General features: G+C 38.1%; 2 protein-coding genes across 6 annotated transcripts in view; one reads left to right on the plus strand and one right to left on the minus strand.

The window, feature by feature from the left end:
• Positions 1–17335, plus strand: part of GPR89A (G protein-coupled receptor 89A) — a 57527-nt gene extending 40192 nt beyond the window's left edge. For all 3 annotated transcript variants that reach the window (XM_027618525.1, XM_027618541.1, XM_027618532.1), the window contains 4 exons: positions 13456–13551; positions 15255–15344; positions 16506–16571; positions 16699–17335. In XM_027618525.1, the coding sequence (XP_027474326.1) occupies positions 13456–13551; positions 15255–15344; positions 16506–16571; positions 16699–16905 (459 nt within the window). In that variant the 3' untranslated portion in view covers positions 16906–17335. The remainder of the gene's footprint in view (positions 1–13455; positions 13552–15254; positions 15345–16505; positions 16572–16698) is intronic.
• Positions 17336–17505: 170 nt separating this feature from the next.
• Positions 17506–18976, minus strand: part of PDZK1 (PDZ domain containing 1) — a 49771-nt gene continuing 48300 nt past the window's right edge. For all 3 annotated transcript variants that reach the window (XM_027618519.2, XM_027618507.2, XM_027618515.2), the window contains one exon: positions 17506–18404. In XM_027618519.2, the coding sequence (XP_027474320.1) occupies positions 18351–18404 (54 nt within the window). In that variant the 3' untranslated portion in view covers positions 17506–18350. The remainder of the gene's footprint in view (positions 18405–18976) is intronic.

Raw genomic sequence — 18976 nt, forward strand, 5'->3', positions numbered from 1 at the left:
AGGTTATTTTCCCCGCTAAATGGCAGAGAGAAAAGTGGGTTTGACTGAGGCACTGAACTAAATTCCAAATCCAATTGAGTCAACAGAGAATGCTGTCTTTCACATCCCGAGCCTGACTCCTCCCCCTCTCTTTTTTTAGACCTAGAGGTTTTATTTTTCTTCATTCAGAAATCATTAATAAGATCATAGCTTACGGGCGCCTGGGTGGCTCAGTTGGTTAAGCGACTGCCTTCGGCTCAGGTCATGATCCTGGAGTCCCGGGATCGAGTCCCACATCGGGCTCCCTGCTTGGCGGGGAGTCTGCTTCTCCCTCTGACCCTCTTCCCTCTTGTGCTCTCTATCTCTCATTCTCTCTCTCTAATAAATAAATAAAATCTTTAAAAAAAAAAGATCATAGCTTATAAACTATATGAAGGGAGTACAAAAGTTTCTTATTTTTGTACTGCTTTCCGTATTACCCTTGAGTATATCTATGTGACACAATCCCTACCTTCAGCTCAGAACAGAAACCACTTCTCCTTTTTAGTAATCTGTATATACCTAAAAAAAGTTCAATCCAAGGTAAGTTCTACAAGAAAAACATATTTCTAGAGATAAATTCATTTTTATGTGCTTATAGCTCTCATTCTTTTGTGGCTCTCTCTTAATGCTCTATTCTTTATGATGAGGGAACAGAAGGTAAGCTGAAGACAAAGCAGAAGCTGACACCCCACAAATCCCCCCGCCCTCATGGGATCCATGTGACAGTCCTCAGGCGCTCCTGGCTGCCCTAAAGGAAAACTTATAGAGATCACAATCCTACAAGACAGGAGTCTCCCTCAGTTTACAAATGCCTTAGCAATCTATAAGAACAAAGCATTTCTATCAATGGCCTAGCTTCCAGAAGGGAATGCAGATACAATTAAATGTCCTGATAATCTGCAGCCTGTCGAAGCGGGCAAAGTGTAATGTCTCTCCAGGAAGCTCCCAACTATCTTACTGTTAATGCCTTACTAGAAGGAAAAACAACCTTAACTTGACAATGACAAAGCCTGTGGTATCCTGTGAGTCTTCTTTAGCATACAAAAATCCTTTTGAAACCTCCCTTTTCCTTACAGCCCCCAACTCCCACCCCTCGCAACCCCAGGGCAGCAGCTCTTTCTGCCCACGGGTCCTGTTCCTGTGCTTTAATACACCACCCTTTTGCACTAAAGACATCTCAAGAGTTCTTTCTTAGTCGTCAGCTCTGGACTCCACCCCACTGAGCCTCAGTTATATTCTAAAACTTCATCATTTATATGCATTTTATGTACATTCTTCTTGTGACTCGTGTAGATATTCATGGATTTCAGTGTGATTACAGAAAAGGCTGATTGGACTTTCTGGTTCTGTGACTGGGGCTGGGGCTGTGTTTACACAAAGAGGAGCTTTATCAGCTTGTTAATTTTGGTCAATATAGATGAATGGAAGATTCTGGATTTTAGTAGATCTAATATTATAATAAATTGATGTCAATACTTATTCAGAGAACAATTTTTAAATCTTGATTCATTTAGTGGGAGAAGATAAATGAAGATAGTATGTTCAATGAGCTAAGCTACTAAAAAGTTTTTCCTGAGTTGTAGACTTTAGGGGAGCATATCCTTTTTTAACAGCTTTATTGAGGTGTAATTGACATTTAATAAACTGCACATATTTAAAGGGTATATGATTGGGTAAGTTTTGACAGATGTGTACACCTGTTACAACAACTATCACCACACTTAAGATAGTGACCATATCCATCCATCACTTCCAAAAACTTTCTTGTGCCCCCTTGTAATGTCTGTCTCATACATCCCCAGTCAACCACCAATCTGCTGTCATTATACGTTAGTTTATATTTTCTAGGACTTTATATAAATGAAATCTTAGAGTAGGTACCTTTTTTCTGTCTGACAGCTTCTACTCAGCATAATTATTTTATGTTTCATTCATGTTATCATGTGATCAATAGTTTATTCCTTCTCATTGCCAAGCAGTATTCCATTGTGCGATTATACCAGAATTTGTTTATCTGTTCACCTGCTGATGGGTATTTGTTTCCATTTTGGGGATATTACAAATAAAGCTGCTATGAACATTTGTGTACAAGTTTGTATGTGGACATATACTCTTTCTTCTTGGGAGAAAACACTTAGGTATAGCATGGCTAGGTCACATGGCAGATGTTAAACTTTTGAAGAAATGGCCAAACTTTTCCAAAGAGGTTGTACCATTTTACATCCCCACCTGCATTGTTTGAGAGTTTCACTTACTCCACATCCTTGCTCACATTTTATAGTCAGTCTTTTAAATTTTATTTTTTTTTTAAAGATTTTATTTATTTATTTGAGAGATAGAGAGCACGAGAGGGAAGAGGGTCAGAGGGAGAAGCAGACTCCCCACCGAGCAGGGAGCCCGATGCGGGACTCGATCCCGGGACTCCAGGATCATGACCCGAGCCGAAGGCAGTCGCCCAACCAACTGAGCCACCCAGGCGCCCCTAGTCAGTCTTTTAAATTTTAGACATTCTAGTAGGTATGAGGTGATATTAATTGTTTAATTTGCATTTCTCTAATGCCTAATGGTGCTAAACAACTTTTCATGTGCTGATTTGCCGCCTGTATATTTGGGGGGAGAGGGGAGATACAGCTATTGAAATTTGCTGCCCAATTTTTAAATTAGGATTTCTTTTTATTGGGTTTTGCAAGTTTTTCACTATATTCTGGAAACCCTTTATCAAATATGTGATTATCATATATTCTCTCCCAATCACTAGCTTAGCTTGTCATTCTCTGCATAGTATCTTTCAAAGAATTGAATTTTTTAATTTTGATGAAGTCCAGTTTATCCTTTGCATCTTTCGTTAGCTTTATCTCAAGTATTTAATATTTTTGGTGCTATTATACATGGGACTGTTTTTATAATTTTAGTTTCTGAGTGTTTCTGATATATAGATACACAACTGATTCTTGTCTGTCGATCTTCTCTGTTTCACAACCTTGCTAAATCCCCTTGTTCTAAAAACTTTTTATAGATTTCACAGGATTTTTTTCTACATAGACAATCAGATCTCTGCAAATGAAGACAGTTTTACTTCTTTGTTTCCTATCTGGATACCTTTTATTTCTTCCCTTCCTTTCCCTTCCTTTTCTGTCCTATCCCATCTTTCTTCTTTCTTCTCCTCCTTTGGCCTTATTGCACTGATCAAAACCTCCTGTACAAAATTAAACAGAAGTGGTGGGGCGCCTGGGTGGCTCAGTCGTTAAGCGTCTGCCTTCGGCTCAGGTCATGATCCCAGGGTCCTGGGATCGAGCCCCGCATCGGGCTCCCTGCTCTGCAGGAAGCCTGCTTCTCCCTCTCCCACCCACCCTACTTGTGTTCCCTCTCACTGTCTCTCTCTCTCTGTCAAATAAATAAATAAAATCTTAAAAAAAAAAAAAAAAGTGGTAAGAGCAGTCATCCTGATCTTGTTAAATATGGTGTTAGCTGTTGGCTTTTCCTAGATGCCCTTTAGCAGGTTGAGGAAGTTACTTCTGCTCAAAGTTTATTGAATGTTTTTGATCATGAAAGTGTGTTTGATTTTGTCAAATGCTGTTTCTGCATCTATTGAAAGGAGCATATGACTTTTGCTTTTTAGTCAGCTGGTATAGTGAGTTACATTGGTTAATTTTTTAATATTAAACTGGCCTTGAATTCCTGTAATAAACCTTACTTGGCCATGGTGTATGTTGTTGGATTTAATTTGCTAACATTTTCCTAAGAATTTTTGCATCGATGTTTATGAGAAATATCAGAGTATAGTTTTCTTGTAATGTTTTTGGCTTTGGTGTCAGAGTAATGCTGACCTTAGAGGTTGAGAAGAATTCCTTCCTCTTCCAATTAGTGGAAGAGTTTATGTGGAATTATTATCATTTCTTTCTTAAACATTTGGTGGAATTCACCAGTGAAGGCATCTAGATCTAGAGTCTTCTTTGCAGGAAAATCGTTTAGCTACAGATTTAATTTCTTTAATAGATGATAAGGTTTATTCAGGTTGTATATTTCTTGAGTGAGCTTTTGTAGTTTCTGTCTTTCAAGGAATTTGTCCATTTTTATTGAAGTTGTCAGATTTATTAGCATAAAATTGCTCTTAATATTCCCTTATTATCCTTTTACTATCTATAAAATCTGTAGTAATGTCACCCCTCTCCTCTTTATATAACACCTTTATTGAGATAGTCACATACCAAAAAATTCACCCATTTTGTGTACAGTTTGGTGGTTTTTAATATATTCACAGAGTTGTGCACACATCGATACAATCACCCCAAAAGAAATTCCATACCCATTAGCAGTCATTCCTTATTTCTTCTCTAGACTTAGGCAGGCACTAATCTATTTTATGTCTCTATAGATTTTCTATTCTGGATATTTCATGTACATTGAATCATACAACATGTGGTCTTTTGTGATTAGCTTCTTAGTAAATGTTTTTAAGGTTCATCTATATTGTAGCCTCTATCAATACTTCATTCCTTTTTATGGATGAATAATATTCCATGATATGGATATGCCACATTTTATTTATCTATCCATCAGTTGAGAAACATTGGGTTGTTTCAACTTTTTGAACCATTATAAATGATGCCATTGTGAGCATTTATGGATAAATTTTTATGTGAATATATGTTTTCATTTCCCTTAGGTACATGCCTGTGAAAGTAAAATTGCTGGGTCATATGCTACCTATATGTTGAACCTTTTGGTAAACTGCCAATCCGCCAGGCTGTTTTCCCAAGCAGCTGCACCAGTTTACATTCGCACCAGCAGTGTCACAGTTGTCATTTCTCCACATCCTCACCAACACTTATTTATCTTTTTATTAGAGTCATTCTAGTGGCTATGAAGTGATACCTAATTCTTGATATTGCTAATTTGTGTCTTTTTTTTTTTCTGATCAGTCTGGATCAAGGTTTATCAATTTTATTGAACTCTTCAAAGAACCAGCTTTTGGATTAATTATCTATATTGTTTCTCTGTGTTCAATTTTATCAATTTCTGCTCTGATTCTTATAATTTCTCTTCTGCTTATTTTGGGTCTTTTTCTAATTTTGTAAAGTGCAAGCTAAGATCATTGATTGAAAACTTTTAGTATGTGTTTTAGTGCTATAAATTTCTTGCTAAGCATCTCACAAAATACAACGTTTCTGATGTATTTTTATTTCAGTTCAAAATATTTCTAATTTTTCTTCTTTGACTCGGGTTATTCAGAAGTATGTTATTAAATATTTGGGGGATCTTGTGAATATCCTTCTGTAATTGATTTCTAATTTAATTCCATGTGATCTGAGAACATACTTAGTATGATTTAAATCTCTTCAAATTTATTGAGACTTGTTTTCTGCTCCTGTTGGCTGGCGTGTTGTATAAATGTCGATTAGGTCAAGTTAGTTGATAGTATTGTTAAAGTTTTCTGTATCCTTGCTAATTTTCTGACTATCTTATCAGGTTTTTTTGGGGGGGCGGGATTTGATGAAATTCCAAACCATTGTTGTGGATTTGTTTTTTTTAGTTCTATCAGTTTTTGCTTCTGTATTTTTTTTACCCAATTATAATTAACACAGAATGTTAATTTCGGATGTACAACATAGTGATTCAACAATTCTGTAGATTACAGAGTACTCACTATAAGTGTAGTCACCATCTGTCACCATACAATGTTATAATATTATTGACTATTCTCTGTGCTGTACATTTCATCTCCATGACTGAAAGTTTGTGTCTCTTAGTCGCCTTTATGCATTTCACCCATCCCTTCACTCACCTCCCTTCTGGCAACCGCCAGTTTGTTCTCTGCATTTAAGAGTCTGTTTGCTTATTTCTTTGTTCATTTGTTTTTAAGATTCTGCTTATAAGTGCAATCGTGTGTCATTTGTCTTTCCTTGTCTGACTTATTTCACTTAGCATAGTACCCTCTACGATTGTTGGAAATGGCAAGATCACATTCTTTTTTATGGCTGAGTAATGTTCCACTGCATATATGTGCCACATCTTTTTATCCATTCAACTATCAGTGGACACTTGGGTTGCCTCAATATCTCAGCTATTGTAAATAATGCTGCTGTAAACATTGGGGTGCATATAGCTTTTCAAATTAGTGTTTTCATATTCTTTCAGTAAGTACCCAGTAGTGGGATTACTGGATCATATGATATTGTTCTCTTCTGTTCCATTGATCTGTGTGTCTGTTTTTGTGCCAGTACCGTACTGTTCTGGTTACTACAGCTTTGTAGTATATCTTGAACCCCAGGACTGTGAGACCTCCAGCTTTGTTCTTTTCTTTTTTTTTTTTTTTAAAGATTTTATTTATTTATTTGAGAGAGAGCACATGAGAGGAGGGAGGGTCAGAGGGAGAAGCAGACTCCCCGCTGAGCAGGGAGCCTGATGCGGGACTTGATCCTGAAACTCCAGGATCATGACCTGAGCCGAAGGCAGTCGCTTAACCAACTGAGCCACCCAGGCGCCCCCAGCTTTGTTCTTTTCAAGATTGTTTTGACTATTTGGGGTCTTTTGTGGTTCCATACAAATTTTAGAATTATTCACTCTAGTTCTGTGAAAAATGCTGTTCGTATTTAGGTAGGGATTGCATGGAATCTGTAGATTGCTTTGGGTGGTATGGACATTTTAATATTAATTCTTCTAATCCATGAGCACAGATTATCTTTCCATGTGTTTGTGTTCAATTTCTTTCATCAATATTTTATAGTTTTCAGGGTAATAGGTCTTTCACCTCCTAAGTTAAGTTTATTCTTAGATAATCTTTTTGGTGCAGTTGCAAATGGGATTGTTTCCTTAATTTCCAGTACTTAGTTATTAGTATATAGAAGTGCAACTGATTTCTGTATACTAGTTTTGTATTCTACAACTTTACTGAATTCATTTATCAGTTCTAATGTTTTGGTGGAGTTTCTAGGTTTTTGTATTTTATCATGTTATCTGCAAATAGCCAGTTTAACTTCCTTATCATTCTGAATGCCTTTTTTTTTTCTTGTCTGACTGCTGCAACTAGGACTTCCTTTATTATGTTGAATAAAAGTGGTGAAAGTGGACATCCTTGTCTTCTTCCTGATCTTAGAGGAAAAGCTTTCAGTTTTTCACCAATGAGTATGATGCTCATTTTCACCAATGAACATTTTTCATATATGGCCTTTATTATGCTGATATATGTTCCTCTAAACCCACTTTGTTCCCTCTAAATCCACTTTATCGTGAATGGATGATGTACTTTGTCAAATGCTTTTTCTGCATCTTTTGAAATGAGCATATGGTTTTTATACTTTATTTTGTTGATGTGGTTTATCATGTTTGATTTGAGAATATTGAATCACCCTGGTATTCCTGGAATAAATTCTACTTGATCATGGTGAATAATTTTTTTAATGTATTGTTGAATTGAGTTTGCAAAATTTTTTTTTCAGTTTGCTAAATTTTGTTAAGGAATTTTGCATCCATGTACATCAGAAATATTGGCTTATAGTTTTCTTTTTTTGTAGTGTCTCTGGTTTTGGTATCAGGGAAATGTTGGCCTTGTAGAATGAATTTGGAAGTTTCCTTCCTCTTCTATTTTTTTTTTTTTAATCATCTGAGAAGAGGGGTGCCTGGGTGGCTCAGTTGGTTGAGCATCCGACTTGGTTTTGGCTCAGGTTGTGATCTCATGGGTCGTGAGATCAAGCCCTGCATCAGGCTCCGTGCTCATTGTGGATTCTGCTTGGGATTCTTTCCCTCGTCCTCTCCTTCCATCCCTCCCCACCCTCCTCTCTCTAAAAGAAATCAATATATCCTTTTTTTTCTTTTTTTTTATGTTAGTCACCATACAGTACCGCATTAGTTTTTGTTTTTTGTTTTGTTTTGTTTTGTTTTAAAGATTTTATTTATTTATTTGAGAGAGAGAGAATGAGAGACAGAGAGCACGAGAGGGAAGAGGGTCAGAGGGAGAAGCAGACTCCCTGCTGAGCAAGGAGCCCAATGCGGGACTCGATCCCAGGACTCCAGGATCATGACCTGAGCTGAAGGCAGTCGCTTAACCAACTGAGCCACCCAGGCGCCCACCTCATTAGTTTTTGATGTGTTCCATGATTCTCAATAAATCTTTTTTTAAAAATCGTTTGAGAAGAATAGGTATTAGCTCTTCTTTATTTTGGTAGACTTGACACACAATGTTACATTAGTTTAAGGTGTACAAACATGGAATATCTTTCCATTTGTTTGATTCATCTTCACTTTCTTTCATCAGTGTTTTACAGTTTTCAGAGTATAGGTCTTTCACCTCTCTGGTATTAACTCTTTGTTAAATATTTGGTAGAATTTACCTGTGAAGCCATCTGAACCTGGACTTCTGTTTTGGGGGAGTTTTTTTTTATTACTGATTCCATTTCATTACTAGTAATTGCTCTGGTCAGATTTTCAATTTCTTCCTGATTCAGTTTTAGAAGATTATGTTTCTAAGAATCTGTTTCTTCTAGGTTGTCCAATTTGTTGGCATACAGTTTTTCGTAATAGTTTCTTATAACCCTTTGTATTTCTGTGCTGTCAATTGTTATTTCTCCTCCTTTATTTCTGATTTTATTTGAGTCTTTTTCTTGATGAATCTGGCCACAGATATACCAATTTTGTTAATCTTTTCAAAGAAACAGGTTCTGGTTTCATTGATCTTTTCATTTTTTCTCTCTCTCTTTCATTTATTTCTGCTCTAATCTCTATTACTTCCTTCCCTTTGCTAGCTTTGGGCTTTGGTCTTTCATAGCTCTTTTAGGTGTACGGTTAGGTCGTTTACTTGAGATTTTTCTTTTTTCTTGTGAGGCCTTTGTTGCTATGAAATTCCCTTTTAGAACAGCTTTTACTGCATCTCAAAGACTGAACCATTGTATTTTCATTTTCATTTGTCTCCTTGTATTTTTTTATTTCCTCCTTGATTTCTTGGTTGACCCATTCATTGTTTAGTAGCATGTTATTTAGCTTCCATGTATTGGTATTCTTTTTAGATTTTTTTCTTGTGATTGATTTTTAGTGTCATACCATTGTGGTTGGAAAAGATGCATGATATGATTTTAGTCTTCTTAAATTTATTGAGACTTGTTTTGTGGCCTAAGTTGTGATCTATTCTGGGGAATGTTCAACGTGTACTTGAAAAGAATGTATTCACTGGTTTTTGGATGGAATGTTCAGTATATATCTGTTAAGTCCATCTGGTCTAATGTGTTGTTCAAATCCACTGTTTCCTTATTGATTTCTGTCTAAATGATCTACACTGATGTAAGTGGAATGTTACAGTCACCTGTTATTATTGTATCACTGTCAACTTCTCCCTTTATGTCTGTTAATTATTGCTTTATGTATTTAGGTGCTCCTATGTTGAGGGCATAGATATTTATAGTTGTTATATCCTCTTGTTAGATTGATCCCTTTATCATTATGTAGTGCCCTCCTTTGTCTCTAGCCTACAGTCTTTGTTTTAAAGTCTACTTTATCTGATATTAAGCATTGCTATCCCAGCTTTTCTCCTGCCTTTTGCATGGTGTATTTTTTATAGCCCTTCATTTTCAGTCTGTATGTGTCTTTAGGTCTGCAGTTAGTCTCTTAAAGGAGCATATAGATGGGTCTTGTTTTTTTTATCCATTCATTCACCTTTGGTCTTTTAATTGGTGCATTTAGACGATTTACATTTAAAGTAATTATTGATAGTTATGTACTTACTGCCATTTCGTTCATTATTTTCTGATTGTTTTTGTGGTTCTTCTCTTTTCCTTCTGTTGCTCTCTTCCCGTGTGGCAGTGTTATGTTTGGATTCCTTTCTCTTTATTTTTTGTGTACCTATTAAAGGTTTCTGATTTGTGGTTTTATTAGGCTTATATATTTTATCTTAGGTGTATAGCAGTCTGTATTAACTTGATGGCTGAACTTAGGTTCAAGCTTAAATGCAAAAACATTTTAAAAGTACTACATTTTTACTCCCCTTCCACATTTTATGTGTATGATACTGTATTTTACATCTTTTTATTTTGTGTATTTCTTGATTGGTTTTGTAGATATAAAGATTTTACTACTTTTGCTCCAGACTGGCTTTATAAGGGATTAATCTACTACACTTATTATATGTTTGCTTTTACCTATGAAAATTTTTCCTTTCATAACTTTCTTATGATTATGGCCTTTTCTTTCCACTCAATTTCCTTTTACATTTCTTGTAGGGCTGGTTTAGTGGTGATTAAATCCTTGAACTTTTGTCTGGGAAACTTTTTGTCTCTTTTTTTATTCTGAATGATAACTTTGCCTTGTAGAGTATGCTTGGTTGCAGGTCTTCCTTTCAGTACTTAGAATATATAATGCCACTCTCTTCTGGCCTGCAAAGTTTCTGGTGAAAAATCAGCTAATAACTTTATAGGGTTTCCCTCGTAGTAACTTTTTTTTCTCTTGCTGCTTTTAAAATTCTCTCCTTAGAGGCACCTGGGTGCCTTAGTCAGCTAAGGATCCAACTCTTGATTTTGGCTCAGGTCATGAGATTGAGCTCCCCAACTCATTGTGGAGTCTGCTTGAATTTTCTCTCCCTCTCCCTCTGCCCCTCCCCCTGCTTGTGTGCACATGCCCTCTCTCTCAAAATAAATCTTTAAAATTCTCTCTTTATCATTACTTTCTGCCATTTTAATTTTACATATCTTGGTGTGGACCTCTTTGGGTTAATCTTGTTCGGCGCTCTCTGTGCTCCCTGGATTTGGATACCTGTTTCCTTCCCCAGATTAGAGAAGTTTTCAGTTATTATTTCTTCAAATAAATTTTCTGCCCCCTTCTCTCTCTCTTCTCCTTCTGGGATGCCTATAATGTGAATGTTATTACACTTGATGGTGTTGCTGAGTTCCGTTAACCTGTTCTCCTTTATTATTATTCTTTTTTTCTTTTTGCTGTTCAGCTTGGTTGCTTTCCATTACCCTGTCTTCCAAATTGCTGATCCATTCTGCATCCTCCAATCTACTGTTGATTGCCTCTAGTGTGTTTGTTTGTTTTTTTAATTTCAGTTATTGAATTCTTCATCTCTGACTGGTTCCTTTTTATATCGTTGTTGAAGTTCCCATTGAATTCATCTATTGTTTTCACAAGTCCAGTGAGTATCTTTATGACCATTACTTTGAATTCTTTATCCAGGTATATTGCTTATCTCCATTTCATTAGATCTGCTGCTGTGATTTTGTCCTGTTCTTTCATTTGGGACATATTCCTCTATCTCCTCATTCTGTCTTAGCTCTCCGTTTGTTTCTGTGTATTAGGGGATCAGCTATGACTCTTGGTCTTGAAAGTAATGGCCTTGTGTAGAAGAGGGTCTGTGGTGCCCTGTAGTGCAGTGCCTCCAGGCACCAGAACCAGGTGCTCCAAGCGTGTCTCCTATGTGGGCAACATACACCCTACTGTTGTGGCTGAGTTGCATTTGCCTTAGTTGTCTGCAATGACCTGCTTTGCCTGCTGTGGGCATACTGGGCAAGGTTTAGTGCCTGCACAGCCAACTAAGAGGCTCAGCTGTTGGAACTGCGGGCACACTGATATGTAGAGTTATCTCTCTCTCTCTAGGGCTGCAGTCACTTTTGGGAGTGGTGTGGGTCCCTGCTCAGGCTGCTTGCAGGGTGTGGTGGGGCAGGAGTTGTTTTGAAGGACCACCTGCTGAGGCAGACAGGTCCCCAGGTGAAAGTGGGGCAGGGCGCTCGCAAGATAGGTAGAGAGTATTAGTGGTAGTTCCCACAAGTGTCTGGCTATCTACACTGGGGGAGGAGAAGAGAAATGGTGCCCACCAGCACTTTTGTTCTGTAAGTCTCCTGAAGAGAAGTCTCCCTGACCCTCCAGCACGTGTTGAGATTGGTAATGAATATCCTTCACATATACCCAAGCACTTTTCAAGCTGCTGTTGCTGTGCTGTGTCTCAGGCCAAGTTATTTATTCTAGCTCTTTAAGGGCTGGGACTTAGTTTCTGATTGCCCTCTGGCTCTCCCAGAGTTAAGGCCTGCCTATTTTTCAAGTACCTGGACTTAAGAGCCTTGCTGATCTTAAAAGCTCCCAAAGTTAATCCCCACTGGTTTTCAAAGCCAGATGTTACTGGGAACTCATCGTCCCACTGCCTGGGGTGCCTCATGTGGGGTCTGATCCTCTCTGCTTCTCTGTGCTTGTGGTGTCCCACCTGTTTGTGGTTAGTCTCACAGGAGGTTTGGTTCCCAGGTGTGTTTCAGCCCTTCCTACCCTTTTCAATGTGGCCTCCTCTCAACAGTTAACTGTGGAAGGTCTGTTCTGCCAGTTTTCATGTTGTTTTCAGAGTTACACAGAGGTAGCTATTATCTTGGTGTGTTTGTGAGACAGGATGAGCTCAGGATCCTCCTACTCTACCATCTTCCTGACACCCCTGCTTCATGTATTTTAAAGCTCTATTATTTGGTACATACATCTTCAGGGTCATTGTGTACCCCTTGTTGAAATGATCCTTTTATCATTCTGAAATGACCCTTTAATCCCTGGCAATATTTTTTACTATGAAATCTACTTTGATATTAATGTAGACTTTCCAGTTTTCTCTTGATTAGTGTTAGCATAATGTATCTTTTTCCATTCTTTTACTTTTAACTGATTTGTATCTTTATATTTAAAGTGGGTTTTTTTGTAAGCAACATATAGTTGGGTCTTGCTTTTTTATCCAGTCTTATAGTCTCTGCCATTTAATTGGCATGTTGAGACCAGGATTCAGCCATCTGCAGCTCATAGGCCAAATCCAGCCACCACCTGCCATTGTAAATAAAGTTTTATTTGAACACAGCCAAGTGCATTCATCTGCATATCATCTGTGGCTCCTATCACCACAGTGTCAGAGTTTGCCAGACTGTTGTCAGACTGTTTACATTTAATGTAATTATTAATATGGTTGGATTTAAAACAGCAGTGTTGTTACATGTTTATTTGTCCCATCTGTTCTTTTTTCCATTTTTCCTCTTTTTCTGCCTTCTTCTGGATTAATTGGGTATTTTTCATAATTCTGTCTGATCTCTTGTTGACTTGTTAGCTGTAACTCTCTTTTCATTATTTTAGTGATTGCTCTCCAAGCATTCAGAAAATAGAGTGACTAACCCTGGAATTCTTGATTCTCTTACTCAAACTTTATCCACCGGAATGTTGTTACCTAACTTCTGTGAAATTAAGGTTGTATATGCCATAGCCTTTATTCCTTCTGTTCTTTACAGAAAAGAAAGAAAGGGTAGATAAGGACTTTTGTTTGCCTGTATGTGAATAGCCAAAATAAATGTCTTATGTATGATGTAGATTGAGAGTAGAATTGCAGTTGTAGGAACATCCGCCTGTAAGATATGTTACATTGATTCATTATTTTGAGTCACTTTTTGAAGTAGTGATTATTGAGATGCTGTAATATAAAGTTCCATGTCTTTGCAGGCCACCATTAATATCGTTTTTGACCGAGTTGGGAAAACTGATCCTGTTACAAGAGGCATCGAGATCACTGTGAATTACCTGGGGATCCAATTTGATGTAAGAGTTGTATGAAGATCCTGGTTTCTTACGTTCCTATTTTATCTGTTATAAATTACAATTGTTAAGATTTTAATTCCTTACTTAATTCTGCCTTTGTTCTTCCCACTCTCCTCTGTTTTTTGACATACTCATATGGCAGATTTGTAAAGGATGTAAAACCAGAAGTGATGGCTGGTATTTATTACTGTCTTAGATGATTATTTCTGTAGTTCCTCCACTGCTTTTCTGTAGCCAGCTCCCCCTGCCCAGTTTCTCCCCACCGAATATTGGATACTTCTCTCTGTGATACATGAGATCATCAAATCCAAAACTCACCTTTGGTTCCTCTAGTAGAAAATTAACTACTAATTAGTGTTCCACGTTAGAAGTGAAATTATGTCTGCCGTAAAAAGCTACCAATTAATCTACCAATTAATGTGGACTTTGTGCTAAAGATGGTGACTGTAACCTGTGCAGTTTTCATCTTCTTTCTACCTGTTTTATAATACCGCTATCATTAAACATACTCGTGTCCCAATTTAAGTTTAATGTCTTTATTTATAGAAGAATATATTTTCCAAATGTATGTGTGTGTGTGTGTATATATATATATACACACACACACACATATACATGGCCAGTGATTCTAGATGATTAGCACTTTGATATGATTGTAAGAGTCACATCTTTAGTCCCTCTGAGGGCCATTTAGCTGTGCTGTGAATCTAGTGACAGACTGCGTGCTCCCCCGAGCCATCTGCCTCAGCTGGACATGCTCCTAGTAGCTAGATAAAATGAAAGCGAACCAGAGCAAATTGAGCTCCAGTCCTTGATGAACAACTCAAAGCACATGGTTTTTGATGATAGATCAATAGTGTAAACTTTTTCATGTGAGGGAGCATGGTATCTTTCCTCCAAGTAGTTTATAAATTATGCCACAAAATAGGCTTCACGATTGCTGATACGTGTTCTCTTTTCCTCTTTTAAAATGTTTACTAGGCTCAATTATTAGAAGTGTTCTTCCTTATCAGTGCTTTCTGAGGCTAGTTGCTGTGGTGTCTCTGTATTTCATCTATTATCCATCTGTATACTCCACGTTTCAGAACTCTGAATAACATCTTTTAGATGTTAGTAATAGCAGTTCCCCCACAGACACTTTTCAGACCCGAATCAAGCACAGGGTCCCAAAGCCGCCTTCCACTATGAAGCAAACCAAGAGGAGAAAAAGGTAACATCATGTAATTCAAGTGAAGGGCAACTATTTCCTAGACCATAGCTGAGAACATTTACATATTCTTTTATTATAAAAAGAAAAATTTCTTTAAGTTTTGGGTGATCAGGTCACTATCATTCACAGATGTTAAAAATAATTTAGCTGCTATTTAATTTCAATTTGTGCTTTTCACTTAACACACCAAAGCTGCGTCATTGGTTCCATCTGTGTTTCTTTGACTAGTGTTTTTTTCATTACCACTGCACTTGCTTGCTTCTGTCCTAAGTTTTGATTAAGTCTGCTTATTAAGCTATCCACTGCAGTCTTCCTAGGTGTAGTTGCCCCTTACTCATTTTCCTCCCTCCCTAAAAATTTTTTTTAAATGAGGTAGGGCCTAATGAAGTTCCCTCTCAGTCACATAAGAGATCAGAATGCATCAGAAGAATAGCCTTCACATGTCTCTCAACAGAGATTTCACACATACTTTTCCTTCCTTTTATGGTGGCAGGTAAAGTTCTGGTCTCAGCACATTTCCTTCATTCTGGTTGGAATAATTATCGTCACATCTATCAGAGGATTACTGATCACTCTTACAAAGGTATGTTGTAGCACTGAGTTTAAATTATGATTTGCGGGGCGCCTGGGTGGCTCAGTTGGTTAAGCGACTGTCTTCGGCTCAGGTCATGATCCTGGGGTCCCGGGATCGAGTCCCGCATCAGGCTCCCTGCTCAGCAGGGAGTCTGCTTCTCCCTCTGACCTTCCTCCCTCTCATGCTCTCTCTCTACCATTCTCTCTCTCTCTCAATGAATAAATAAAAATCTTTAAAATAAATAAATAAATAAATAAATTATGATTTGTGGCATTTCATGTGACCATGAGATAATTTTACCTAATTAAGATTTCTGCCTTCAAAGAACTTGAACAGTCACAAGTATTTAAAAGACCTACAATAAAATTTTTTAAAATTGAAACTGCTCAGTAAACTTATGATGATGGATTTACATCATATGCCAATCAGATGAGTACATTTACCAAAGGTCATAGAATGAGTTCACAGTCTGTTTTGTTCACTGATGTGGCACCAGCATCTAGGAGTAGAAACTGGCACATGGTAGGAGCTCCAGAGATACTTGGAATGGATGAACAAGAGGTATTTGAGGTTAGAGTAACTTTGAGAGTCACTCATAAGGAGGACATTAAGTAGGACAAGTAGAATGTTTTACTATTTTCTGATCAACATCGGGAGGCTTTATGGAGGCAGAAGGTAGGTTTTCTCTTGGAGAAGAGGTGTGGGGAGCCCAAGATCCAAGAGTTGTTTGAATGAAAGGAGTGAAGAGATTAGGAGGAGAGAAGAAGAGAAGGGTACTCCGGGCATCTAGCACAATTTTGGAAAGAGCTCAGGCTAGTAATAATTACAAGGGCTTGGGGTGGCCTGGAGTAATCTGTTCTAATGTTTTACAGTGATATATGAAAGTCCTGTGTATCACATAGTTTCTGAAAAATTTGATAGCGATTGGAATCCTTTCATGTCCTAATGTAATTAGTTCTTAAAACCACCAGCTCTCCTTCTGGGGACACCATAGCTGGATCCTTTGCTATCAGTCTGTTTCTCTTCTTCACAGCATTAATCATATCTGTTGTTCTCTACTGGATTGCTATGGGGAATAGACACTTTTCACTAAATGTTAAGTATGCTACTTAATGTTCTTGACACAAGAATCCAGCAGCACTGCATACGTTCTTCTCCCTTTCTTGACAGTTCTTTTATGCCATCTCCAGCAGTAAGTCCTCCAACGTCATTGTCCTGCTATTAGCACAGATAATGGTAAGTGTAATGACCTAGTTTTATGCTTACAACTGTAAACTACCAGAAGTGTTTATACTTCTAAATATTGTAACAATTCCCTTTGGTCCTTCACCACATTCCAAGTGACTTCTGGATTAACTTACAGGGCATGTACTTTGTCTCCTCCGTGCTACTGATTCGAATGAGCATGCCTCTAGAATATCGCACCATAATCACTGAAGTCCTTGGAGAGCTACAGTTCAACTTCTATCACCGTTGGTTTGATGTGATCTTCCTGGTCAGTGCTCTCTCCAGCATCCTGTTCCTCTATTTGGCTCACAAACAGGCACCAGAGAAGCATATGGCACCTTGAACTCACGCCTGTTACAGACTGCTGAAGGCCAGTGGTGTCAGAATTTGGATATAAGAGAAAAAATGGAGGGGACCAGGGCCTCATGTTTTTTAAACAATCAGAATGCTGAGGTAGCATATTCTGCCTTCAGCGTATGCCTCCCTCCTCTGTGGATACTGTGATCATGAGTAGCATTAGCTAGAACATGGGAGCATGAAATAACCTTAAGCTAGCACTCAGCTGAGAGCATCCCATGTGGGTTTGAGGCTGGTGGGAAGGGGGGTGGAAAAGAGCCAAGAAACTAGGTGGCGGGAATACACTGGAACTCTGCAGGTAAGGGGAGGTCTCAGGTAGCTGGGCCGAACATCCAGAATTTCTGCTCAAGGCTCACATGGAGGAGGTTGTGGCTTTCCCTTAAGATTGACTGTCATTAAAATCAGATTGCAACCCTTTGGCCTTAGCTTCATTTTCTCCAGGATAGCTTGGTGTAGTGTGCTTGTGCAATCTAACATGAGTTGGCATCCTCCTGCCAACCCCTGCCCTGTTAAAATAACCAACAGGTTCTCTGTTCTTGTCTGGGGACGGGACGGTGTGCTACTGAAATAGATTCTACCAAGAGCGTTCAGGTATATCATCTTTATTGATTTCCTTTTAAGTTAGTATTATTTGAGAGTGAATTACGGTACATTCAACTTGGTGATGATGTCTCATTTTTTTCTTTCCATCTGCCTCTCATGCTGTGTGGTAAAACAATGAATAACTGTTAACTAGAATAAGTCATTTTCCTATGCTAGCCCCTACCTTCTCCATCTGTGAAAGGAAAATGCTGGAAAGGTTATAGAACATTGAGAAATGCAATTTAAGGAAATCCTTAGTTTTATCACCAGGAAGTCTCTAAGATCTTATTCTGAATTTTAACTATGTTTTGGGTTTCTAGAGGCAAAATGAAGGTTACAGCTTAAAAGCAAGTTTACCAGAAACAAAAGCACTCTTGAGGTTTTATCAGCTAACCAGGAAGATTCAAGTATACTCTAAAGGCATTCTTAATGGCATCTATTTTAGCAGCCACAACATTCTTACAAAAGCATAATTTTAATAGGCTCATCTGCTCAGATACGTTATAGCAGCTCTCACATATACAGATTTACAAATCATCTTTAATGTTCAAGGAGCCTATAGAATTAAGAGATATCATCATACAGAGAAATGTAGTGAAGTTGAAGCTTGAAAGAAATCACATGAAAAGAAATGTGGTTCCCGCCTTAAGTTGACCATAAATAAGCCATCTATTGCAGTAGTCACCCCCAAGGCAAATGACAATAGAAGACAGTCCCCCATGATGAACTGGTTTCCAGAGGAGTTTGTCTCTACCAGAGACAGTGAATGGGTGGCAGCTCATTCTTCGGGAAAGGATCCCTACTCAACATCCAGAAACAGCTGTCAGCCAACGCCATTAGTTGCTCTCATCACATCTCTGTATCTTCAGAACTGGAAGAAGAATGTGAGGCTGTACTGTACGCCTGTGCAAAAGAAAACAAAAGATCCGTAAGTGCGAAGTGCGAGAGCATGAATGTCAGCAGTTGCATGACTTAAGGCAGGGAGTGGAGTCACTCACTAGAAGCCAGGTAACCTGAATTGTACACTTGGCTTTGTTTCCAGCCTGCCATTTGACACTAACAAATTTCTTAATATCTGTAGATCTTTTCTATAAAGCTAACATATGCCTATAATTGACTTGCTATAGAAATTTAAAATTTTTGAAAGACAAGTAAAATGCTTTCTTTGCTAAGCAATCAAGAATGCAAGGTCAGTGGCTATTGTGTGTGCTCTGGTCTGAATGTTTGTATCTCCCCAAAATTCATGTATTGAAATACTAATCCTAAGGTCAGGTGATGATATCAGGAGGTAGAAACCTTTGGGAGGTGATTAGGTCATGAGGGCAGAGCCCTCATGATTGGGATTAGGGCCTTATAAAAGAGCTCCCCGCCTGCCACCGAGCTCCCTCTCCCCTTCGACCATGTGAGGACATGGCAGGAAATTGGCCGACTACAGCCTGGAAGAGGGCCTTCCCCAGACACCAAATCTGTCCTTC

This window comes from Zalophus californianus, chromosome 4 (genome assembly GCF_009762305.2).
Source record: "Zalophus californianus isolate mZalCal1 chromosome 4, mZalCal1.pri.v2, whole genome shotgun sequence".
In the NCBI taxonomy this organism is placed as follows: Eukaryota; Metazoa; Chordata; class Mammalia; order Carnivora; family Otariidae; genus Zalophus; species Zalophus californianus.